This window comes from Zootermopsis nevadensis, unplaced genomic scaffold (genome assembly GCF_977971745.1).
Source record: "Zootermopsis nevadensis isolate Lab colony 2312 unplaced genomic scaffold, Znev_1.0 Znev_ptg000006l, whole genome shotgun sequence".
NCBI classification, from domain to species: domain Eukaryota; kingdom Metazoa; phylum Arthropoda; class Insecta; order Blattodea; family Termopsidae; genus Zootermopsis; species Zootermopsis nevadensis.
In genome coordinates this window covers 3,211,118-3,238,323 of record NW_028259138.1, presented here as the reverse complement: position 1 = coordinate 3,238,323, position 27,206 = coordinate 3,211,118, and the positions used below count along the sequence as shown (strand labels likewise).

The 27,206-nt window shown below is 38.6% G+C and overlaps 1 protein-coding gene across 1 annotated transcript in view; it reads left to right on the top strand.

The window, feature by feature from the left end:
* Positions 1-12,255: 12,255 nt before the first annotated feature.
* Positions 12,256-27,206, top strand: part of LOC110832377 (dipeptidase 1) — a 221,210-nt gene continuing 206,259 nt past the window's right edge. The window contains exons 1-2 of the mRNA XM_087343558.1: positions 12,256-14,053; positions 25,966-26,491. Of these exons, the coding sequence (XP_087199684.1) occupies positions 25,991-26,491 (501 nt within the window). The 5' untranslated portion in view covers positions 12,256-14,053; positions 25,966-25,990. The remainder of the gene's footprint in view (positions 14,054-25,965; positions 26,492-27,206) is intronic.

Genomic DNA, 27,206 nt, shown 5'->3' with positions numbered 1-27,206 from the left:
GCATCCGGGACCGCCATACTGAAACCGGGGATAAAGCGACCGAAGCGTGAAACTGATTACTAACCTCTAATCAGTGCAAAGCTTAAGAATATGCGGAGCTTTACCTTCGTTTTCCTAAGCTCTTTCATGCAGTGGACAAGTTTACTAACACTTTTACCTTTACCTCAAAGGCATGTTAACCGCGTTAGCCTGAACTAAGTAGCTAACAACGCCTATCTGGGTGTAGCTGGTTAACAATGCGTTTCATTTGATCGTTTTTCCTGTTTCAATGTAAGGAGTACAACTGAGCCACGAAAGTAATACAGAAGTTACATTTAATTTTTCAGAATTTTAGCCGGGCTAAGACCGACATTATCTTTATGGTGTACATCTGTTGCTTGATCATTTTCAAAACGGTGGATATTTAAGAAATAAAAGGATACAAACTGTGACAATGTACAGTGTGACAAGTAAGTAAGTACTGGTAGCAAATTAATTTCAATCCATGTTGAAACCTAGTGTAGGAAGAGCATTGCTGTCTGCGTGGAAAAAATCGATTTCTTCCGTTTAATGCCAGTCTTCATAACAAGTTTGTAACGAAACATTTTCCATAAAAAGAAACAGGAAGACGTCAATAAAACAAAATAAACACACAAACCATTTTATTTGTAAAGAGGCAACAGAAAGCTTCGAGTATGAATGTCGCGGATTGATTTAACTATCACCACGCAATGATCACTGCGACTGAGAAACTAAAACCACCTTTCGTCATGTTGGAATCCTATAGTAGATGACTACAGCAAAATCATATGGGTCGCTATGTGTTACATTGTCTTGTAGCCCCTTGAAGGTTTTTTTTATTATCTGCACACACGTGACAAATATATGCTTCGATCGTCTTCACTTTTATTATTATTTATTATTAATTAAGGCAGTAAAACGTATCGTGGAAAGAATTAATTACCAGTCAATATATATTGTATAACAATTCAGACGGAGGGGTCTGTCTCATTTGCTGAAGGGCTTGCCAATACTGCCCTTTGTCTGCAGACAATTCAGCTAGGAGCCAACTTGTTGAAGTCGCGCATGTTCTAGTTGTAATAAGCGCCGCCACGGCTGCATTCGCCCAACAAACCACAGCAACTCTGCACCAACTTATGTTCTCCGGTGTTCCCGTCTCTTTAACTTTACTACAGTTTAATTGCCTTGTAAAGTAAAAGTTGTGTCCTTCGAACTATCCAGTCCGTGCGTCGGAGCAGAAGCAACGCGTCTGACTCGCATTCGGGTGCACTGGGTTTGAATGTCGGTAGAAAAATGCTATTCAGATTCAGAGGAATAGTGAGTAGGACTAGGGGAGTATACGGGCGAGAAGGTGGAGAGAATAGGAGGGGGGAAATAAGGATTAGGATAAGAAGAATACAGAAGATGAATAGCGAGCGAAGTAGAGGAGAAATGTAAATGGTTACAGAGTCTTTGTGCTGTAATGTCGTAGCCAATATCCGTTGGGAAACTTAAATCGGCCCATTTTCCATTCTCAAGTGAATTTCGATACGTAGTTCGATAATCGATTTTATCGTTCAAAGATATTGAAAGACGAGAAACAGAATGACATGTATGTCGAATTCTATCTAAACTCATGTATAACTGATTTCAAATTCCAAATAACATCTGGAACTGTTCACAGCCTTTAGAACTACCTTATGAATCGCCACATTTTCCATGTATACTTAAGAGATGCTATTCCTATGCATCTCAATGGATTTCTTAGCACGAGACTTTTATCCATCAGATGGAGTCTGCCTGGTTTTAATATTCCTCCACTTCAAGCAATATCGTGTCAGAATACACGTAAAACGAGCGTATATACCACACTGAGGACGAGGTCGAACGCTGTATAGAAAAAGGTTCCTTCCAACAAGAAACTTTTCAAGATGAATTACAAGACATGTAGCATTTGGTTTACTAAATTAAAAGCACATGTGCCTGTTTGATGGTCCGTACAGTATGTATGTTCGCAGGTCTCCTCTGCTGATTTTGATAAAATTCTCTATGTTGATTGTCTACTGCAAATGATGGCGTAAAAATTTTAATGTTGTTTATAAGTCTGTTGAAACTACTAATTTATATGAAGCCAAAATCAAACTCAATCGAACTTCGTAGAAAAATTGCACAGAGTACAAATATGTGGTTAGGCTAAATAACATAGCCTATTCGTAAAATATAGATGGTTGTTTAAGACAGAGAAACTCATATTTGAAAATCTTTCTCGATGCGGTTGATAGGTCTATTTGAGGAAATAATAGCCTAAGTCAGATGTATCCATTCCAAATTCTGAAACCATTTATCTTTAATAACCATTGTAATATCAATCTCTTATCTATGCTCAGATATTTAATAAATAGTCTTTTACCTTCGGATTCAGTGCTCATATATCTGCCATTCTGTCAAAGCTATTAGTCTGAGCTATGATAATGTCGTTGAATAACTAATAAAAATCACTTTTCTGTTACTATCTATCTTTGAAATAATCCGTTCAAGTTCCAGACCCTACGTAATATTTTGCAAAATGTTAATTTTTTACACGCGTAGCCCCAAAGTTGAAGGATCACATGTTCTCGGCTTTCCATTAATGATTATTCATTTAAAGGAATACTTTCTTTCTTTCTCTCATCCTCTTTTACCCGTAGGTGTCGAGATTTTTTTATTTATTTGATTGATCTATTTGGACTATGGTAGGACTTCTTGGATGAGTGATCAGCCTGACGCAAGGCCTCTACCTATACAAACACAGAAAGACGCGGACAAACATCCATGCATTGAGTGGGACTCGAACCCACGGTCCCAACGGCCAGGCGCACGAAGTCCATGCCTCAGACCGCGTGGCCACTGCGGCCGGCCTAAAGGAATACAAGGGCGAATAAATGATGGGTCTCTGAGGTGCAGTCAGTGCTATACTACTAATCAGCTCTGTGAACATTTCAATATAATGGTATCAGCATCAAATTTTTCGAATTGTGAACAGTTTGATAAATCCATTTGCGTTCTTGTTCGTGGTAACCGTGGTGGGACGGATCAACAAATGGAAAATTTCAAAACAGAAATAACAAAGTATAGGTTAAAGAAAATTCTGTCGTTTTAAGAGATAGATAATAGAAATGAAATAAAGGCGGGGCCTGCTGAAAACTGGATTCTGAAAGGCAAACTCATTAAAAAATGTCGCTGTTTATTTTGAGAACAAAATAACAAAACGTTGAATGATGAATTCATCGCCCTGATGACGGAGGCAGTATGACCTCTGAAACGTTGGTAAACATCGACCAGACTACACGGCGCAACAACCCAGAAGACAGAAATCTTCATACTCGCCACTGTGAAAATCTCAAATCTTACATGTCATTTCTTTCTTTGATTCTAGATAGCTTCAGACCTTAAGTTGGCATTATTTGGTACGTTTACCTTACATGTGTAAGTCACTTTGAAAGTCAACGTCCGATATGACTCCCTGGCCTAATGTTCACTTCTAAATATCTTTATATTACTTTACCATTTTAAATTATCTGCTTTAATTTTAAACTACACTACTATCTCTCATTTTTACTCCGCCTCCCAGTTTATAATTTATTCCTCCTCGTATTTAATCGGTGATCTTATCCATTTCCCTTTATACCGCTTTAAATGTAGGCCAAATTTTGCAGTTTGTCGTTATCTTGCATCGTAGCTATCATTCTGATCCCAGTTCCTGGCTCCGTGCTTGTGAATATTTTGTCTACAGGTCTTTTCTCCAACTTCTACTTTCCTCGTATGTGGCTCTACCCTTTTTATTACACTCAGGGCACGTTCCCTGGTCTACATTTCCCTTACACCCTTCAATTTGAAACTCAATGAGAAACGACTTGTTTTGTATCTTTATTCCTGTCAATTTTTCTTCCCTCCTCCTTCCTGCCTCTCTCTTCTATTGCTTTCTCATTCCTTTCAACTTGGAACAACAATAAAAATAACAGCCTTAAAGTTATATTTGCGTTTTTGTCACTTGTGTTGGAACTAAAGAACTACTTTATGGTAGCAGCACCTGTAAAATACTATTTACCAAGTAGTGTCATTACTGAAAACATTTTAAATCAGTCGGTCTATGCCGTTCTCTCTGAGATCCGTGCCCATTTGAAATATTTTTTTTGTGAGGGTGAGGAATCGGAACATTCAAACTGTTTTGATACAGAATTGTCCCAGAACGATAATACACATTCAATGAATGAAGTAGACATTTTAATAAACTGATTCATTACATACGTCAGCATTGGCACTTAGTCAATTAGCTAATTAATTAGCTATTCAAAATTACCACACTTAGGTTTGTGGTACAGTTGACAGCCGTGAGAAATTGACTGGCAAACGGTTACCAAACTGTATGTGTATACATATTTTTGGGACTTACTGTATAATACAGATTGTTATTTTGGCCTTGATTAGTTGCAGAGTTGGGGACCATTTTACTAATAGCGTGTTTTTGTAAACTACATTGCAAAGGAGTTCGTGAAAATTATATCTGTCATGAAGCCTCGTGCAGTAATTGACTTACGACTTCAGTAACAAGGTTAATTGACTAGATTCTTTCAAGACACTAGTTCTGATATATAACTTTATTTCCGGTAGAAGTTCGTTGATGTTCTACACGTGCTAAACTTTGTTCTGCCTTACTCATCTGAATATTTATCCATATTCTTCTGTTGCCCATTACTTTTCATCTCCTTTACCTTCAGAAAATTGTATCCGTTTCTTAATTTGGCATTCTTCTTTTTGTAATTACAAGTACGTAATTTTGTAAACCTTTTCTGTTGTTTTGTTGTTATGTGAGCTGTTGCAGGGCCCTTATCAGTAGAATAAGGGACTATGAACTTTTTTTAAATTTGCCTTTCTCTTTTTGTTGGTCTACTTCCATTATGAGAAGAAAAGACAAGAGATGGACCACAAATACCATCATGTGGTATCCAAGAGACAAGAAAAGACCACTCGGACGGCCGCCAATTCGATGGGCGGACTCACTCACAGTGATAAATAATAAGTACCAGGCTACAATAAGGAAACTCCTAGTCCATTGAAGTACTACTGCACAAGACCGAGAAAAATGGAAGCGAAACCGGGACCCACTCAAGGCCAATTGCCCTCGCTGAGAAACGGGTCTTCTAAGTATCTAAGTAAGTAGTCTACTTTACTTATTTTAACATGGCGTGTCCGTATGTCTTCTCTTATCGACTGTTGATCAAATTGAACAGATTTTCGTGAAATTTGGTATGAACATCGTGCCACTAGAGGCCATTTCATATTTGAATTTTTAACTTCCTACTATCAGTAATACCAACATGACACTAGCGCCACTTATTGTACGTTGTTTAAATGATGTGTAGAAATTGTTGTTCCAAGTATAAGTAATTCATTAATGTTGGGTAGAATATAACACAACATGGCGACAGCGCGAAATATTTTCATGGTTTTCAGTTTCATGGCGATAGTAATGAAATGTTGGAGCTAGACCTATAAATCATTTGCACAAATTCTGTAGAAAAGATGCGAACAATTCTACAATTATAAACTTGGTGCATTGTGACGCTGATAATCTTAATTCAGGGTTAATCTAAGTGATATTCCCGATTCGAAAGACATGCTACTCACGTTTAATGAAATTCAGATGTACAAAATTGGTACCGATGGAAAGTGAAACTCTCCAAGTTTTGTTCCACACAGTCTTCTGCGGGATACCATGCTCCGTGCTGCCTCTGACGGTGGATTTATGCGGGCTGAGTGTGTGAAACTTGCACGGACCCGCTCCACTGTTTCCTCGCTTACTGACGGGCGGCCGGTTGACTTTCTCTTACAGATGCAGCCCTATTCTTAAATTCGGAATACCACTTACGAATTGTATGCCCACTGGGTGGATCTGCAGTAAACTTGATTCGGAAATGCCGTTGCACACTAATAACAGACCGGTAAACGTAGAAATCCAGGACACAAAAGACTCCCCTGTTAACCAACCAACCAAAAAGCTAACTAAGGGCGGAGGTCTGCGCTAGCGCAAGATCCGTCCCTTCCTGGGTGAAACCATTCCTGCGCACGAGGCGCATTGCTGGAAATGGTAAACGGTCTTAATATAAAAAACGGAAATTTTGCTGACGCTAACAGGGTTACGTCGTGGCGGGAGTCTCGACCATTCAAACTGGGATCTGTTGCTGCTGATGGGAGGTTATCCCGTCAGGCAAGTTGTCCAAAAGAATTTGGTTGGTTGGATCTCTGGGGTTTGAACCCAGAGAGGGAGGGGCCGTTTCGGCTGAAGGCCTCTGCGGCATGGGGGGAAGATTACTTCAGCTGATTGCCTCCATGATCGGAATTATACCCTGGCATTCGCCTTACAACTGAGGAAAAGCACGGAAAACCTCAGTCAGGGTAGCCGAGTAGTCTAACCACTCGTTGTGCCGACTTGGCCGTCTTTTGGGGACAGCCTCGGCTGGCCTGCTGAGCATCGGCCCCCCTCGGTTGCCCTTGGGTGACCTTTGACAGCCCTCGTTCGGCACGAGTGCCTCCTGAGTTGCCGGACTAAGGGGTTCCCCACACCAGCTAACCGCGAGTCAAATCTCTGTCAGTCCTCTGATGTGGTCGGCAAAGAAAGGGATCCCCAAATCCTCGTGTATTTGCCTGTTACTAACTTACCAGGGCGCGTTAGTAACAATGCGAAGACACTTGGATTGCGGCACTTGCAGCTTCCGGACGTGGCTGCGGGCGGCTGACCTCCAGATCCATCATGGGACGGATGAGCTGCTTATAGAGCAGCACACCGTTCCTGATGGACAGCCCACTTCTCCTATTGATGAGCGGGCCTAGCACACCTAATCGTTGCGCCGCCTTCTTTCCCACCTGGCTGACGTGCGCCGACCAGGTAAGCCCGGCGTCAAGGGTGACCTCCAGATACCGCGCTGTTTTGACCCATTGGATCGGCTGTCCGAGAAACTGCACTGCTCTGGGCTGTTGGATGCGTCTTCTCGCCGAGACGAAGAGAACCGCGGTGCTCTTCGAGACGTTGATAGCAATCCTCCAGGCCCTGAGCCAGAGCTCAAGTCTTCGATGGCAGTCATTTTATCTCATATAGCCCCTGGCGGTGAAAAGTGTTACTACGTGGCCGCAAAGTATACCAACATAAACTTGGAGAGTTTCTCTTTCCATCGGAACCAATTTTGTGCATCTGAATTTGATCAAACGTGGGTTGCAAGTCTTTCAAATCAGGAATATCATTTAGACTAGCCCTGTATATAATGTATGCAAAGTTTAGGATTTCTACTAGTGGAAATGAGCCAAGGTAAATCAGTCAGGGTCGTGCCTGATTACTGAGTAGATGATCAGGGTTGAATCTCCGGTAGGGGCAAAGGATTATTCTTACAGCCTCTGCGTCCTGACCAGCTCTGGGCTTATCCTACCACTATCCAATGGAAACCGGGGGCCGCGTTCAGTGAGTGACGCTGGCTAATCACCCCTGCATAGTGTAAGGTGAAGAAAATGAGTACGCGCTGTACCTTATAACTCCCCCCCCCCCCCCCCTCTCCGTCCAGGGCTTGTAACTGGGAAGCTAGGTCTGGTTTTCAGAATACAAAGAGGCAAATGGAAGACGGGGTTATCATTCTTATTGTCTACTCCAATGACGTTGTTTCTCAGCTTCACGGCTAACTCAGCAGCTACTAAACACAGTTTCTGCTTGGTTCAGAGGCAGCAATACCAAAGGCGATGTGCGGAAAGTTACAAGTGGTCATGGTATCGATATCTGTGGTAAATCCGTTTGATTGTCACATAATAATAACACACAGCATAAGGGTATAAATAAATTTACAAAATATTTTTTAGATGACTGTGCAAGCGAGGTCATTCCTAGGGACATCCAGTAAAAGAAGAAGAAGAAACTCCATGGTCCTACTTGCAATGAACTCGATGGTTCTTAACTTTGTCCATGACGCCCAATAATGGACCCTGTTCACAGTCGGTGGATTCCGTATGAGCTTGTCCATGTCTGTGTTGTCTGTCTGTCGCGTTTTTCCTAGGAGACAGGTAATCTGCATGACCGGTAGACTTTGCTGCACATTAACGGAATCTATTGTTCGTTCTGTTATTGTTATTTGTATTATTTTTGTTATTTAAATAGTTATTGCCGTTGTTATTGTTAATGTTGTTTCTGTTGTTATTTATTGCCTTCGCAGGGTTGGATAAGTTTTCTGTTAATGCTGGGGTTCAGAGCAGGTAATCCAGGACTCAGTAGGACAGAGACTGCCACCCGAGGGGCTTCCTCCGCCACTGGAATAGACCACTTTCGGGGACTGAGCCCCATTCTAGGCACCCCCACGTAATGCCCCCAGCGCCTACTAAAGACCAAGATTATTAAACCCCTGGGACATTACCACCCATGCTGTTCCTCAGGATGCTCACTTTGTCGGGGCCTGACCCCCAGCGATTGTTGTTACAGGTACTTTGTCCCACGGGCCACAATGCCTGGACACCTCTGTTCTTTAACCATCCTGATTGCAACAGTACAAGAATGATCTAAGGCCATGTTTTTGCAGTGTAGTAATGACCTAAGATACGTTTGTGGTATTTGTTAATTCGTTAGTCGCTGGCGTCATTGCCGGTAATGTAGCGTGACACCTCTATATACTCCAAAGATATTATAATACTCCACCATCAAATGTCAAAGACCCTAGTCTTTTCCCTTGAGATTTTTTTACATCGTTTTAAAAAAATTTAACTTTTCAGTGCATGCTATATGCCTCTAACGTCACATACTGATTTAAGTCTCTTCAAAACATTTGTCAAAAAGCATGGAGTGCGAAGTTCCTCATGACACTATTAATTGTCTGTACGCTTTTACATCATCTGTCTTAAGTCTGAACATCTTTCACAGCAGAATCCTCGAATACAATTAAAATTCTTACCTGAGCGAGGGGTCGAGATTCACAAACACACGTGAAGCTATGTAAGAAAAGTTCAGAGGTTCACAAATTATTAATTAGAACACCTATCAATTATTTTCAATGACTGAATATACAGAATGTTCTGTCGCCAGAGGCCCGAGACTTTCAGCAATAAAACCAGCATTTATGCATAGATAGTAAATAAATCTTACAGGGACTCCTTATTCCTCGTGAAACTACTTACTGTCACTTAATGCGCTGAAGGATTTCGCCCCAGCTCATCCATGCAGAGTGTTACAGAAATTGTAAATAGTAGCCAGGTCTAAAATAAGCTGAGTATTAGCACGCAAAGCGTTAAACAATACGTCTCATTGTGCTGTTAGAATATCACAATATATGTTTTCGGAAAGATTCAGGTTAACGAATGTATTTATTTTTAAATTATGTTAAAAAGTCTCTCCAGATTTTTTTGATATCTTAATTTAAGCCTTGTTAGCGGTTTTAAGTACTTTTTTCTCGAAAAATTAAAGGCACAATTTCCAGTTATATTCACTGGTGACTCACAGGCACTAACAGTATAAGTGTACCCACTGCTGAGTTAGGGAACAATACGAGGCCATTGTGTCCAGGGAAGGGTTCTTAGGTCAATGACTGTCTGTACGTCATAAGAGCTGTCTCCAACTTATATAAGGATTTCTTGGTATATGACATTCCGTTACTTCAGTCAGCGTGTATGTAACAAGTACTAAACAAGGCTTCATGAAAGTCGATGTACCTGAAAGGAATGAGCTCATAGAATTTCCCGAGCTTATCTGTAGCTGTAAAGATGATTTAATTAACTAAATGGATTCGAATTCTTCTTGAGATTCCGATAAATGCTGAGTACTTCTCCCTCTCTTTCATGGATCCCAAAAGGTTAATTAACATATTCACAAAATTTGGCCTTTATACACTAATCAGATTCCTTTGAATCAAGCCATGCTCACACCCAATTTCCTTGAGTCTCATTTTATTATTATCTTCCCATCTAAGAAAATATCTACCAATGTTCTCATCCCTTCAAGATTTCCGACTAAAATTCTGTACGTATTCTTCATTTGTCATTATTTTGTACGTATTCTTCATTTGTCATTATTTTGTACGTATTCTTTTCATGTGTTTTCATCACATGTCTTCTTGTGCACTTTACTAGGAAACGAGTTGTTAATTAGTCCACCTTCGGTCCTGTGGCCATCCTCGCAAACCACGCTGGGCTAAAGTAGCTCAGCGTACGAAAAACTACAGCATCAATTACCAAGTTCATAGCATAGCATTCAATTGACAAGTCTCCAACAGCACGATCTGCACAAAACAAAAACACACCAACTGTAGACAGCTACTGAACAACTCCTCAAAACATGGATGCACAATCTACGAATATGCTTGCGAAAATGTATCTGATGCTTAAAGACATCAGGATGTCCACCACAGCTACATTACTAGCGCCAAAAAGCGATTATATAAGAGCAGATTCTAGACATCTAAAATTTAGCCTCAACAAAACTTTGACCCGTGGAGGATATCAATGCACGTTCGCTTTCGCTTTCGTATTTTCACTTTCGCTAAACAAAAACATCACTTCAAATAATTTCTCGCACTAAATCAAATAACAGTTCATTTTTAGAGCAGTGATTCTTGATCTTTTGGTGGGTGATCGCGATACACGAGAGATATAATTTTTTTTACGGCACACTAATATTATAACAGGAAACTATCTTCTACTATAAATATTTCTGATTAGTCGTCGTCGTAGACAAGGAATGACGTCATCAACAATATTACCTTATTAGTCGTCGTCGTAGCCAAGAAATGACGTTATCAACAATGTCAACAGATATTTGTTTACTCGGCATTGTTGTGGAACACAACAATGCCGAGTAAATAAATAACGTTTCACCACCAAGCCAGTCGCATTATCACTGCTCTACAAGCAGCACGTCCCATTATTAAAAAATGACTGAGAGTTGGCCTAAATCATCAGAACAGTGAAAAAAAAAAGTTATCAACTATTTGCAGTACCAGATCCAACAACTGCAACAAGGTAAAGTGATACTAATAATAATACTCATATATACTCGATATATTACAATTACGAAAACTATTATGATCGATTTTAAGACGAAGATTTGCAAAGGTGGGGCTGGACGTAGAAAGTTGACTGACCAAGAACAGTTGGCATCTAAACAGCGACGTAAAAAACTACTACATCAGACCTATCTTCTTATATATTATAAAAAATTCTGATTAGTCGTCGTCGTAGACAAGAAATGACGTCATCAACAATGTCAATAGATATTTGTTCACTTGGCATTGTTGTGGAAAACAACAATGCCGAGTAAATAAATAACGTTTCACCACCAAGCCAGTCACATTATCAATGCTCTATATCGCTGTTTAGATGCCAACTGTTCTTGGTCAGTCAACTTTCTACGTCCAGCCCCACCCTTGCAAATCTTCGTCTTAAAATCGATCATAATAGTTTTCGTAATTGTAATATATCGAGTATATATGAGTAGTATTATTAGTATCACTTTACCTTGTTGCAGTTGTTGGATTTGGTACTTCAAATAGTTGATAACTTCTTTTTTCACTGTTCTGATGATTTAATCCAACTCTCAGTCAATTTTTAATAATGGGACGTGCTGCTTGTAGAGCAGTGATAATGCGACTGGCTTGGTGGTGAAACGTTATTGGCTACGACGAAGACTAATCAGAAATTTTTATAGTAGAAGATGTGTTTATTGTCACGCTTTAACTAATTACTAAAATATATATCTAGTTATGGATAATAATGTGGTATTAACAACTGTTTGATTTTTCATGTAGAAATTTAATTTTAATAAATATTTTTCTATTTAGAGCTTGCGGCACACCGATTGAGAACCACATTTTAGAGTAATAAAGTGTACGATCTTTAACTAGACATTACTTAACTAACGGCTCGTACTGCAGAACTGACTTTCTGTAAGGACAGCGAGTGAAGTTTGAAACATTCGAGGTGCGATCGGAAAGTTTCAAGACTGTGTAAATAGCGGGCGAACCGGATGTAGTACGAGCTTCTGCCTTTAGGGGGTGCGGCCTACATTCATAGTGAATCAGTGTGCCAGCCGGCATCATCGAATTAGCATTTGTTTCTTAGTTACGGGCGTTTTGGTAGTGCATTACACCGACCCTCCTGCGATTTCGGAATGGCGTGTGCATCAGATTTTGCCAAAGACTCGCCAAAACGGCTACGGAAACCTATGAAATGCTAAAGCAAGCATTTGGGGAGTCCGCAATGGGTCGTGCACAAACTTTTGTGTGGCATTCACGTTTTAAAAATGGCCGAACCTCTGTCGATGATGACGAGCGTTCTGGACGACCATCTTCGAGCACAACGCCCGAAAATGTTACGAAGATTCGGCAGGCCATTCACGAAGATCGACGTCGTACCATCAACGACTTGTGCGACATTATTGGGATAGGCTATGGGACCTGTCAGCTGATTCTAAAGGAAGAACTCCACATGCGACGCATCATGACAACGCGCCAGCGCATACCGCCCTCAAAGTTCGGCAGTTTTTGGCCTCAAACACCATGGCCGTCATCCCGCACCCTCCTTAGCTCCGTGTGACTTCTTCCTCTTCCCAAAGATGACAATTCAGCTAAAGGGAAGGAGATTTGAGACGATAGAAGAGATTCAGGCAGAATCGCAGATGGTGCTTGACAGGCTGACAAAGAAAGATTTCCAGGGATGCTTCCAGGCTTGGCAGCGGCGCTGGGATCGTTGTGTTCACTCCCAGGGGAACTACTTCGAGGGTGATGGATGAATTTAATACCTGAGATAAGTGTACGGGTTTTTATACGCGCAGTCTAGAAACTTTCCGATCGCACCTCGTATCTCATATAAAATTCCACTTTAAGTGATTTGCCGTTTATCTTTAGTAGGGTCAGAATTCGGTGTCTCACGGCCGCAAATATGAAGATTTCTATGACAATTTTAGAGGGCTGTGACGAAGGTTGTGTTACACTCGGGATCAGTAATTTCTTGGACTTTGTCTGTCGACTGGTAGCTCTTTTAACGGTCCCAGCTAAGTATGTGCCCCTGTCGTTTTTATTTGAGGAAAGAAATAGATTCAGTTTCCAAAACGTTGTGTTTTTTGAATATGATGGAGAAAGTCCAAGAATTTAATAACCCCAAATTAAGATTTCTGATTACCGAATTGTTGCACCTTGTAGTCTGGTAGAAAATTATCTAAATTTCAGACGTCCATGCTGCCTGCATCTTCAGGGCGATCATCGTAATAACCACCTCTAAAACGTCAGTAAACTTCTACCAGACTACAAGGCGTAACATCCCAGAAGACAAACATTCTCTTTCGTAGAGTGGTTTGCCGGGACAGCCAAAGGCTTGAAGATAGACTAATTAAGCCCAAAACATGTTTCCTAGCAAAGTGTTTATCAAATAAATTAGTAAATGAGCGAATCAGTTCATTTGTTATGTGCAGACGGTCACTTAATAATACATAGATACACCCACAACATGATGAGCCGGGATAGCTCAGTCAGTATAGTGACTAGCTACGGGCTGGACGGCCGGGGTTCGATCCCCGACGGGGGCAGAGGATTTTTCCTCTAGCCTCTGCGTCCAGACCGGCTCTGGGGCCCACCCAGCCTCCTGTCCAATGGGTACCGGGGTCCTTTCCCGGGGGTAAAGCCGGCCGGGGCGTGATGCTGACCACTCACCCCCATCTAGTGCCGGGGTCAAGGAAGAGAGGAGCTATACCTCCACTCACCCCAAACGCCTACATGGCGTATAGTGGGACAAACTTTACTTTACTTTTTACACCCACAACATGACTATTGAACTATTTAGGTGATCTCTACAAAAGATTTCATCAGCTTAGATCGCTGTCAGGTTCACAATCCTATCCCGCGCATGAGCAGCGCAGATTTCATCTTCTCGTTCTCGTGGCTTTGGAGAAGACAGTCGACCGATAGTGTGTGTCGTGGGTGGCAGTGCAGCTAGGCGCAGCGCTATTCATACCCGACCATAAGGCGTGTTCGCAGAATGTGCTGAAACTTCTGTCGCTTCTTGAAGAACCGACCGGGACTGTGTAGGTTATGATTAATTATTTAACAATTCAGTAGAATTGGTGTTTGTTTTAGAAATAACAGAAACTTTCTTTTAAATATCGATAATTTGTATTTCGATTACCGTGGAAAAATGTGATAAATTTTGATAGTAACCCCTATTAAATGAAGATTCTGAACTGTGTGTGTTATATTTTTAAGAATTAAATATAAACATGCTTATGTTTTAGAACTATTCGAAATTTCATTTTTATAATATATAATATATTATCGTCTAAAATGTGAAGATCTTTCATCATTTCTCTGTCGTCGGCGACGACTCAAATTGTTGACTATAATTTTTTATAAGTAATTTAATACAAATTTGTTTATATTAAACATTTAATCAGTTCTCTTTTTCATCAATATTCTACATTAATGCCGTAATAAGAGGTGAAAGCGTTTTAAGCGTTTCTTGTTGGCCAAGTTTTGAAAGTGCGTTTGTATTCTTTTGGAATTTAATATGTAAAGTTTCATGTTTTGTAATTTATATCCGTATTTAGACCGTGTCAGCAAACGGCTAACCTTACGTTCCTCTACGCAGATTGTTGAGTAGTTTCTTAAAATATGCCGCGTCAGCTCACTCATATATTTTTTCAGATTTATAAGTCCCACTAATCCTTCTATTCTACGCATTATAACTCATGCAGTCCAGAAAACAATGTTACATCACTGACTAAAATTAAAATTATTGTAAAATAATGTGATCTAATCTGATCAATGTCCAAGACGTGTCAGATTAATTCGAAAGATTTCCATCTCCCTGAAAGTTTATTTAAGTATACGTATAAATCACATACTCAGTCGCGGCTTTATAACATTAATATTCGTTGTTACTGCCTTCAGCACACAGTGTGGATTATGGCGTTACAAATCGTAAGAAAAAAGAACAGTAGTTTCGGCAAAGTTTGAAAAGAAGATAAAAGTAAGATGATGATGATAATGATAATAATAGGATTTGATGTTTTCATGGTGGTGAGTTTGAAGATGGCTGTCTTCTGCCTCCATCATCAGGGCGATGTCGCCCTGATGATGGAGGCAGCAAGGATATCTGAAACGGTAAACTTCCACCAGACTATACCGCACAACAACCCAGAAGATATACATCTTCTAATAATAATTTGCGCACAAGCAATAATGGTGTTCAATAATTTCGCATATAAATTTCAGAATATTTGTTGTGAAAACCGAGGTAATTAAAAGATATGGAAAATATTAAGTCGTCATATGGTATTTAAGATACTCTTTCACAGTATGTTACTCCAGCCAGACCTTTAACACACGTATAAGGTTAGAAATTTAAAATATTACAAAATTCTTAAAATAAATTATCCCCTTTTGTTAAAATGGTTCCTCATCCTTAAATTTACCCACAAAACGAGAATTGTTATGACGACTGGTGATTACGGTTCTCAATTGTTTGATCGACTTTTCATTAGTACTCTGTAGTAGCATTAATTACACTGGTTATTAAATAATAGTTAGCATTTACTCTTCACTTAATTTCGGCGGAAAGTCCAGTCCTTGTTGCTCATTTTTATACTTAGCCTTTATTGTAGTAATTAATTTACTTTGATTTTGTGACTGCTCTGTGTATGTGTGAGTGAAAGAGAAAGGGAGAGAAAGAGAGAGAGAACACGAGCTTTTCATCGAGAGCCGGCCCCTGGAACCTGAAAGTATCTTTTAGAGTTTGTTGTAGAAAATTTATAAATAAACGTAAAATGACGAGAACGTGTTAAAACAATTGTACTCCAGTTTCATGTACGAAACTACGTTGGATTTCGATCAAATTTGGTATTTTCGGTGAACATTACAATTTGATGTCAAAAATGTAATTTTTATTGTCAGTTTAATATTACTCATAGTATACGCAAAACAAAATATCTAAATTTTAATATTTTAAATGGAGACGGCTCTTCTAAAACAACTAATACAAAAATAAAAATGCTGATCTTATCAAAACCTGTATGTTAAATAAAATATTTTTGGTTGCAAGAAATACAAGAAAATACAATTTTGATGTGTGCAGTGTAATTAGTTTTGATACAATAAATTTGTACATGAAATGAAAGAAAACATCAATACCAATGAAATACAAAATTTCAAGGAGAGCATTTTGAAATTACGGATAAGCCTACTCTAATATGTGCTTGAAATTGAGGTACACTTTAGTAATCCATACTTTCTCAATGTTGCCATTTTTCGCTTTAAGTTCACCTCAACTTGCACGCCCAAAAATCTAATAACGATACGGTATTAATATAGTGTGGTCTCTGTCCATACCGAGTTTCACGTTAATATTTTATTTTGTAAAAAAATCAGCTTTAAAATTGTGTTTTTTAAATTTATATGATAAAACATACTGGCCAATTTATCACGGAACCATAGATTGAATTGTGAGTGCCATTAAGGGTCGACCCTAGGGAAATAAAGGCGATCAATTCTTCCGTGTCCTTTCACTACCTGCAACAATTAAGAATAAATTGTGAGTCTCGCAGGACAAAATAATGTAAATCGTTACTATGTTCCTTAATGAGACATCGCATAAGAAATGTGCATTAAAACCAATTCCTCTTAGAGGTGAAATATTCGACTATCTCCCACTTATTTCAGAATATCCTTTCATAATACCTAACTTCATGGAACAGAGTTTATATTGAGAAGTTGATAGTCACTCAGCTGATCAATAAACTTCCTGCCAACACAAAGGTTCATTATCGTGCTTGCAAGGGCTCGCTTCTGGACCCTTCCTGCGCCAGTTTAATCAAATGTCGTAAATGTATAACGAATTGCTAATAGCTTATACAAAACTCAGTGGTGTGGTTACGAACAGTACTACAAGCGCTGTCTGCTTCACCTCGACTTTGTAATCGGAATGTCCATGTTTAAGGCGCAGACTAGAAGACAAACTACCTTGTACTCGGTTACCAAGTCCCTAAATGTTAGTTCCGGGAACGTACGTTAAGATAGATCTATACAGACTTCTCCGCACGTATTTTGAGACTTACCATTCTCCTTTTTCCGATTTATTACCTATTTATTAACCGCTTTTACACCCCAATCCGATTCTTCGCTTCGTTACGTGTAAAGTTTAAACAGCGTCTCTAAATAACATTAGAATCAACATACAGTATTTAATTTAGTTTTTTCTTCATCAATTTTGTTTTCCGCTTTCCTTTTGTATCTGACACTAATTTTGCTTTTTGTTACATTATATGTGATTAAACAATTTCAGTTTGTGAAGTAGAGAACTGCATTAGTCAACTAAACAACATTTTGTTTTGTAGCTGTGTACAATTTTCTTTCTTAACTCCTCAAAGCCTATATGCATCACCTACTTAATAATCAGTATCAGCGCTTATCGATTGTCGATATTATAAGTATCGATTACAAAAAATTACAATAATAATTCTGTAACTGTGTGAGGTTTCCGTTTTCCACAGTGGTGATAAAGATGATGTTCTTCTGGATTTGGCGCCATATACAGTCCACGACTGTAATCTTGAGACTTGCGGGGTGAGGAAGCGGGGTGAAGGAGGAAAGATAGCGTCTGCCTTTAACGCTACGGATCTCCTGCATTCCTTGCAAGTCTCAAGATTACAGTCGCGGACTATACTTTGGTCGGTTGATGTTAACTTTTCGGAGAAACGTACTTTCTCCGTTCTCAGGGCTCAAGCGGGAGACAATTGGTCTCCGAAATGCTGGCATCTAAGGACGTGTCTATACGGCAACAAAATCCAGAACATAATCAATTTACAAACTATTTAGCTAGCGAAGTATTCAACACAATAACTGAATAAGCAGCCAACTGTTAACTAAGTAACCAATTAAATTAGTAACTACCTAACTCTATATTTGAAGATTCTTTTTTTAATTTGGTCATTACTCAACTGGTCAGGAAGTACCCGTTTTATGGAATATAAAGGTACGTTGCAGTGTTCATGTGCAAGACAAATGCTAGGCTCTATCTGAGACAGTCAAATCCAATCTACATCTTCACTCTCACCTTCTCCAACGATATTACATTTATAGTATTCTCCCATCTCATCCCAGATCTGAAAGGTAGTATCTTCCTTTGAGGATTTGGGATTAAAATCCGTTAGCATTTTTCGTCTTACTTGTAAAGAAGTTAAAATATTCTTGACTTATCTGTCCTGATTATATTTTTTGAACAGAACAAACATTATTATTAGTATCCGATGAGAAGTTCATGTAGCACACATGGACTAGAAGAGAAATTTGTGAGCAAAATTAGAGTAGAATAAGCCGAAGGAAAGTTTCATTTGGGAGACCCACGTTTAGGTAGGAGGATACTATAACAAGTTAGGAACTATAAGCATGGTGTAAAAATTGTGGCACTTAACGCTGGCTCTTTTATTGTATCAACATTTTCAGCTCGGCAGTGGTAACTTTTAATGCTCTGTTATAAATAGCGTAAAACAGACTAGGTAGATCAGTGGACAAAATAAAAGAATAGACGACATAAAATATTTTTAACTGTCACAAAAACCGTAATACTTATGGAAAAAGCATATTCTGAACGAATTATGTATTTTTTCAAATATCTGCACAACGTTCGTTTGAAATACATCTATTTTAAATAAATATATTTTAAAACCATGTTTGAAAGACGAAGACGTCTTTAATATTTCTTCCATTTCCAATTTCAAGGAGTAGGGCTCCAGCTTATTAGCCCTATCCTCCTTAGTGTCTCATTACAGCCTCAAGGCTTGACTGAGTGCAGAACCTGGTAAACACACGAGCATAACTGTAAACATTCTGAAATGATAATGAAGTTTACCTGCTGTCTTGAAACTCACTCCATGTTATAATTCAGGCTACATATTTCACTGCTTTCCCTCTCCTGATGAAATTCCAAGATTATTACTAACGCATTTATCTTCGAGGTGCCGAGAAACGTTGCATTACAATTGAGCAGTAACTCAATGAAGGTCGCGACTCAGGTGCAAATATTTGCACCTATGTGTAGTACAAGCTGTCAAACGTTTAGGGTCCCGAACCACTTTCAAATATGATTATTTACATATAGAGGCTTTATGATAATTCAATCAATGACCTAACTTCATGGAAGAGTTCTTATTAAGAAGCTTAAAGTGGCTCACGGTAAACGTCAACTGGAATATACAGAATCAATAAAATACTAGAATAAAATAAATACGCTATTTGTGAACTAATTTTTAAACGAAATATGTTTATCCATGAAGTAGGCATTAGAAACAAGATATATTTTAGTTTTATCGTAATTCTTTACAAATGTAATTGTAAACTAAAGCATCTTACTCTTTGTCACTTCATTATTACAGTTTTATTGAAATGAAAGTTTAGAAAATCACACAGCAAAGTGTCCGACCAGAAGTACAAGCCACGGAATGCAGTAGGCACGCGGTGTTAATAGGAAATTATGCTTTGGCCTAATTTTATTTCATATTTGCTACACTGTGTTTTTAAAATGAAAAATATATTTGACCACGTTAATAATTACCCTCGTGCGTGGAAAATAAATCTGCAGTTTGATATTTACGTCCGGAATCTACAAATAAAAAAACATGTCCCTCTCTCTCTTGTTTTGTGACAAATGACTGTCACACTCCCCTTTTTCTTGGCGCGTACGGGAGAGAGAATTACAAAAACAGATTCTCAGATCTAGTTGATCATCTAATCAGTCTTGAAACCGAAGAACCAAACATCTGACCTACTGGCCAAACTTGAAACAGATCAGATAACATCTGACAAACTGACGATCCGTGAAAGCGACCGACAAAACACCCGTCCATCTGATTAGCAAAGCAACATACCTATCAGTTATGAAACAGACCGAACAGCCGATCAAACGACTAATTAAATTTCTGAGCAAAGGGTAATTTGTAAAGACACATTGAGGGCTATGAGAAGCTGAGGTAATAATTTATTCACTACTTCAGATTATATAATCTTTCTAAACAGAATTAATAACACTAATGTAATTCTCCTGTATATTTTGAACAGTTACAAAGTTGCTTAGTGCGAATAATCAACATGCTGGTTGATAACTAAAATATCAGAAACTTAAACAAGAAACTTCCCATGTCAGAAATTCGTTTATTTAATTAATAGTGAAGTTAGTGTGTGTGTGTGTGTGTGTGTGTGTGTGTAACTAGTCAATGAGTATCTAAAAGATTTTGTTTGAACTAAAATTTTGTGCAGATTTCCAATTTTATCTGTATGGACACAATATAGCCCATAACTTTACATTAGAACAAAAATCAAATAATATTTTTTAAAAGTGGTTCATAACAAAAAGCATGGACACAGAAAATAAAAATTAAGCCTAATTACAGATCTATTACTTATATAATATTATATATTGTGTACATGCTCTATGTAATGGAGATGGAAGCAATTTTAGCTTGGGCCGAAACATAAAACAGCTGGGTAATTAGAATATTACGCCTAAGTAACGAGGAACAAATTATTTATATGGGCCACCTGTTAAGTTTCTGTAAGAGTCATAACATAAGAAATGCTGCAGTGGGTTTAATAAGTAGCTCGGGAGTATATTATTAAAACTGATCTTAGATAAACAAGGTATGAATTAGAGATAGAATTCAATGGCGGGGTTTCTAAACACGATTAAAAACAGTGGACTTCCATGAAAGCGTATTTCCTGACTAGCTAAGCCGCTAAAAACTTCCAAAGAAAATCTCTGTATTGCTGAGATTATGAATTGTTTATATCCGTTAAGTGCAGTGTTTGTAGGTCACAGTAAAATCAAGAAAATAGAGTAGATTTCCGTCATTAAGGCTGCACCATTTTTGCCGGTGTTTAGGATATTACGCGCTGCGTAAATTTCCGTAAGTTTTCACAAGAAATCCACCCCAACCCAACCTCCGGTGATTAATGTGACGTGTTTCTTCTGGGCTCCATTGAAAGCAGTGTTCTGTGCAACGTCCTAAACCACTCTTTCTTCACAACGGCGGACACTTTCCCAGTCTTGAGGGGGAAACTTTTTTCCTATATAAACCGTGAAAACTGTATTCACACTTGCTTATAGAACCTAACTCAATTCAGAACTGTAATCTGACCAAATTTAGATCGTGCCTTGCTCTGTTGCTGGTACCAAAACTGCCAGATTCTGAAGTTATTTTCATGAAGTTAAATGTTCAATACTGTAATTTTTAACTGCAATAATTTGATTATTGTAGTAAAAATTAAAGTTAAAGATGTAAGGAATCTGATGTACTGTGATTGACTCATATTCATTATAAAACTCCTCACAATGTTCGCAGAACTCGGAGTTCGGTAGATTAGTTAAAAAGAAAATTGTAGCTGCGCGTACAAAACGGTATAATTAAATTCAAGTGTTTCACAACGATAAAACTCCTGGGTTATTGCGCCTTGTAGTCTGATAATTTCCACCAACGTTTCAGAGGTCATGCTGCCTCCGTCTTCAGACTCACCGCTGTGAAGACCTCAAATCCTACATAAAACTGATTACTAACAGTTTACTTTCATTACTGGCAAATCTAGATAGCTCAGTCGGTAAAGAGGCTGGCTTCGAGCCGGACGACCGGAGATGGTTTGCCTTCGTCACTACTCTCGCGTGCCCAACCGACCGCACAACGAGTAACTACTGGAGATTCTTCTTTCTGTGTGAAAGTAAAGTGGTCGAAACATAAAACTAGCGTCTCACTCCATTAAGTGCCGAGATTAAGAATGTGGGGAGCTATACCTTCAATTCCCCTATACGTTTTCATTGTATGTTCTTAAGCACAGATACAACAAATTCTTATTTGTTACAGTTACTATTTAATTAAACTTCACATTTCACAACATATGAACAACTAATTATACAAATATTTAAGATACACAGTAGTTAATGCAGTGGGAACAATTTGTACTTCCGAATGTAAAAGATTATGTTATTCCGTGACAATTAGACAAAGATTACGACGGTACGGCAACTGAAGGGAATCACGGGGAACTGTCGCTATATTTTTTAATCAACAAAAGAACCACTTTCGAACATAGTAGACAAATGAATTTCTTTCTATTTTTAAGTGGTATAAATTAGTATTGTAACATATATGACAGCGTTTCTCAGCTGCATAGGTTTGACGACTCGAGACGGTAGGATTCTGAATAATAAATTGGAAATTATATGGAAGGAAGCGATAGTAAACTCTTTTTAGTTAGGTAGCACTCGTCTTCAGAGACCGAGGGTGTCTGAGAAACCCAGGAAAGGACATCTGCCCTCTGGGCCCACAGACATAGCAGGGACCTTCTGAATGTACAACACTTCATGTTCGGGAGGTTTCGGGTCGAAATCTCGACATGGAGACGAACTATTTTAAATGAATGAGCTTTTTCTTCATTTTCATTACTTGTTTCATGCAAAGTCTTGGAGAGAAGGCCAAGCTTAAAACAGGTCAGAACGGCTTTCATCTAAATGCTTTCTAACTTCGACAATAAAAAATCACCCTGCTATTCGATAAGAACGTTGAATTTGAGGGATCATCGTTAAGGAATCAATCATTAGGCTACTAACTAAGTTACCGAAGTCCATTTCACATGACCTGACAGGTGGGTCAAAATTCTTGACTAACAGATGTCCCCAAGTAGCGTTGATTAAGGTAAGTGAAATTCTGGATTGTAAGAAATAATGCATCTTGAGGCGGTCAAAAAAATTCCATGTGGTGTGACGTAGCATGGCTTGTAGTAAGTGGCATTCCACCCTAAGGCGACTTTAAAGGAGACCTACTCACTCAGACGAAGTGACGTAGGGTCGATCTAACAGCGTGGTGCAGAGTCCTTCTTGTGACGCTCAGAAATACTTAAGTCCTTAAGAAATTTACTAAATTTAATGGAATCCGAAGGTTCAATACAGTTTTCAAATAGCTAGCCACTGGTATCTATCATGAGTTAGTTGAGTCCAGTCCACATCCTTTTACCATATTTCTTTAAAATACATTTTAATATTATTGTCCTACCTTCGTCTACACGTGCCCCGCCAATTTCTTCCTCATTTATTCGATCACTTTAATAATATTTTACGAAAGTCAAAACTGTGAAAGATCCGGGGTTGCTCAGTCAGTGTAGTGTCTTACTACTGACTGAACGACTGGGGTTCGATCCCCGTCGACAACAAACGATTCTTCCCCAGCCTCTGCATCCGGACTGGCTCTGGGACACACCTAGTGCCCTGTCCTATTGGGGATAAAATGCGGACGGTACGTTACGCTGACCACTCTCCCTCATCTAGTGTCTTTTTCAAAAACAAGTAGGAGTTTATGTGCTCCCCCCAGCGCCTTTTTGGTGTGTGTCGGGACAGCCTTACTTTACTTTGAAAATTATAAAGCCCCTCGTCACGCCTAAATGATGATCGTTGTTGCGCCGTGTAGCTGCACAACACAACCCAAAAGATCAACATTTTTATTTACGACTCACCGCAGTGAAAATCTAAAATCTTTCTCCACTTTCTTGCTAGTTTATTTTATTTAGGTACATAATATACGCCTCGATACTGAAAGATTTAACGTAGTTTTCTGCGGGAAATAAAAAAATTTCTGATGTGTTGTGTAAAAAGAAAGATGAGTGAGTCGTACGTAAAATGAAACATCCTATTCTAAATGAACACATTTAGATTTGATGCCTAATTGAGTGTAGAATCAGGTGAGGACAAACTGAGTCAGTCATGTTGAGCTCCCATTGATTGATGGGCATCTGATGGCACCCATCTTGCAGGAAGAGGCACACGTGAAGAACTCTTTAATAAATCTAAGACCGAACATATTACCATAGACGTAACGCCTTGTGCTTGGGTTTGGTAGCTACCAGGTTTGAGCCTTAGCCGTGATGTGGACTCTTCTGACTGAGATACATTTTTATTATTGTCTTCTCCAATCCCATCCTGGAAAATTCCTTCAAACAAACCATGACCTTCTCCTCCTGGTTCTTTATCTAATTACGACTCATGAAAATATTTGTATTTTGTTTTATGCTATATTAGCCACTATAGTTTAAATTAAAAAAAGTCCATCCATCCACCCATTCTCCTGTCCATGTATCTGATCAATCAGTCAATCGACCAACATACTTTCAGGCGCACACACGGCTGTAGTCGTTATTAACACGTGTCAGAATAATTCGGTGTTGGTGTGATGCAAGTATGTTCCGAAGGATTAGTTCTTTTAGGTTTTAATGTCACATTTGATAATGCTATAAAATATGTCTATGCGATAATAAAACTGATATGCAAATTAAAAAACTGTAATTTATTTTCCTACTGCCACTAACGTAATATCGTCTGATTATCGTTTGAGTTTAAACGCTTTCAGTTTCTCGTTTAACTTCTCTGTTAGAAGCTCACTGACGTTGGTAAATTTGTAATAGACTACATGGCGCAACAGCTCAGAAGACAGCCATCTTCTTGATGAATGCATAATTTAAGCATAAACCAATACACACAATGCAACACTGTTAGATGTTGGAAGGAAGTCAATACACTGTCGATTGTAGATCCTTGTTTTAGTTAAAAGGCCCTTTTGAACTGCAGTGATTATGAAGTATTGATCAGTATTTGACTGTGAGTAATGCGTTGTAATGCATTCGAAAAAGGCATAGTGATTATTTTATGAATGGACTACGTTTTTCTACAAACGCTGACTAGGGAAATAGTACAGGTTCGCTTATCGCGTCGTACATTAAAATTGCAGTGTGTTACTGGTCGGTGGATTGAACATTTGTTAAAAACTTAAGAGAGAAAATTTGGATGATTTTCGGCTATCGACACCTGTTCCAAGCTTGAGCACTACAAGTTCTGCGTATTTTAGTTACTTTACAGTCGTTTCATGACATATGGTTATCGTTCTGTGTTCTAACAATAAATAAAACGACGATTTATAAATCGCAAAGTTTCCACGTTCTTTCTGATTCCGAATTTGTCCCTAATTCGCTATTTCTCTATAAGTATCATGCATTCGTTTCACAAAGTGGATAAAATGAGTGCATAATTGTAAAGTCATTTTTTTAGATCAATCACATATTTATTTTCTAAACAAGTTCATGAGTTTCATTAAAGGTTGGTATTGACAGTCTACATTGAAATCTACCCGCTTAATTTCATTTTGGTTTGTAATGGCCCAATGTAACACATATTTTGCATTTAGTTCAAGACAAACTGATCTTATAAAAGAAACGAATCGTCTCATATAATTTTTAAGTTTTATAGAAATAAATTATAGTCCATGTTAATCTACACAATTTATGTTCTATCGTATTTCAACAGTAGTGTTATTAACATTGTATTGAATTATCTGTTAGTAATAGCTTATTTTCAAGGCGGATAGACATATTTGGAAAACATTTGTCACCCAAACTGAAGTCTACCCCTGCCCACAACTGTAAGACTACGCCCATTTCATATTTCGTTAAAGACATAAACATTGTTTAGTATTAATAATGCCATTTATGGACCTTAATCAGATCTGCACTGACTAATATGTGTCCTTTTTACAAGTCTTTTATTCTAATTTCATAAACTTCAATTTAAACCACATGTCAGGTGAGGGTTAATGCAGAGTGTATATGAAACGAAATGACGTTTTAATCTTCCTTTATCCCATTTTTATATGAAACCGTTAAATATCACTCCCAGCTCTGAAATTACTTTGTTAGCCATACTAATGATACATGGGAGAAAATTAAGGAATGCAGTGGCCGCTAGTTCTTGTCTGGTTCATACAAAGTGTAATGAAAATCCGCCAATTATTTGAACATGTGTTGGGGAAGGCACAGACGGACACATGGGTGCTTTGAAGCGAGGTTACTATAAAAGAACTAGTCTTTATTCATTTACATGGCTAATACCCAATACGAATAGTGTATCTTTCTGTTTCAGCTAACTGAAGTACATAATTGGTGAAATGGAGCCAGTGTGCACGTGCAATGAGAGAAGTCGAATAAACAGACGCACGATCCTCACCACAACAATCGAAGGCAACGATAGTCGACCGAACGGAAATGCGATTAGTAGTTTATTGAATTACCGCAGTGGCAGAAGTCGTAGCTGTTTCCTCATAAAAGAAACAAAACGACAGAAGCGACACTGTAGCAGCGACGGTGCAATTAAGAGTAAAGAAAACGATGATGGCGGTTTACTCCTGAACGAAAAGTTCGTACGGACAAGTGATGATGCTGTCACGGAGAAACGGAAGTGTTCGTCAAAGGTTTGCGAGACTGCATTAAGCGGAGTTGAAACTAGCAGTCGTTTACGCCAGCATGTTGTTACGACTGGAAGTTGTAACAACAGTGCAAGCAGCAGCAGTGGTGAGTTGTGGGACGAAGAGATTGTACTGCGTCACATTAAAGAATGCCGCTGCACGTGTAACCACATGGGATACGGAAATTACCTCGATTGGAGCGAGGTAAGTACATCAATGCGCTTACTTATTTGCATTTTGTAAGGAAGATTCAAATTTTTTATTAAAATAACTTTCTTACTTGTACCTATCTTGTTTGAAGAATGAAATTATTCGAGAAATTGTTGCTGATGTTGGAGTTATATTGTGGTATAACGGATTGTAGGTATTGGGCAATTCAAATTCAAGTTAATCCTTTGCAGCTTGTCTTTAATAGAGTGAAATCTACCCGAAAGTGAATCTAGCTTAAACGGAAACTTATCTTATAGGAAAATTTCATCTGATCTTGAGAATGTAGACTGTAAATACAGTAAAATTACCTCTAACAGGCAGAAAAAGCGAAATAAAAGAAGTGGAGTAAGTGAAGTATAACACTTACATTCTGTGCATGAATGTAATAATTTTGTTGTGTTGGATAAATACGTCACTCTTTAAATACCTGAAATCTCAGGAGATACATGCATATGGTATGGTAAGCATGCCTTAATAGCATCAGAGTCTCGTACCTACCACTTTTCCCAGAGATGTGGATAAAGGTCGACATGTTGACGTCAATTCACGAGTGCAGTGATTGCAGCAAGAGATCCTAGAACTGCTACATAGGTTGTTTTTAGGCATGGTAGAAGTTGTCCTTTTGAGTTAGAATGACCGTTTATGTTACTTCATAATTTACTATGAACGTCTTGGTAGGAACCTTTCCTAAACTTTTTGAGGAAAGTGA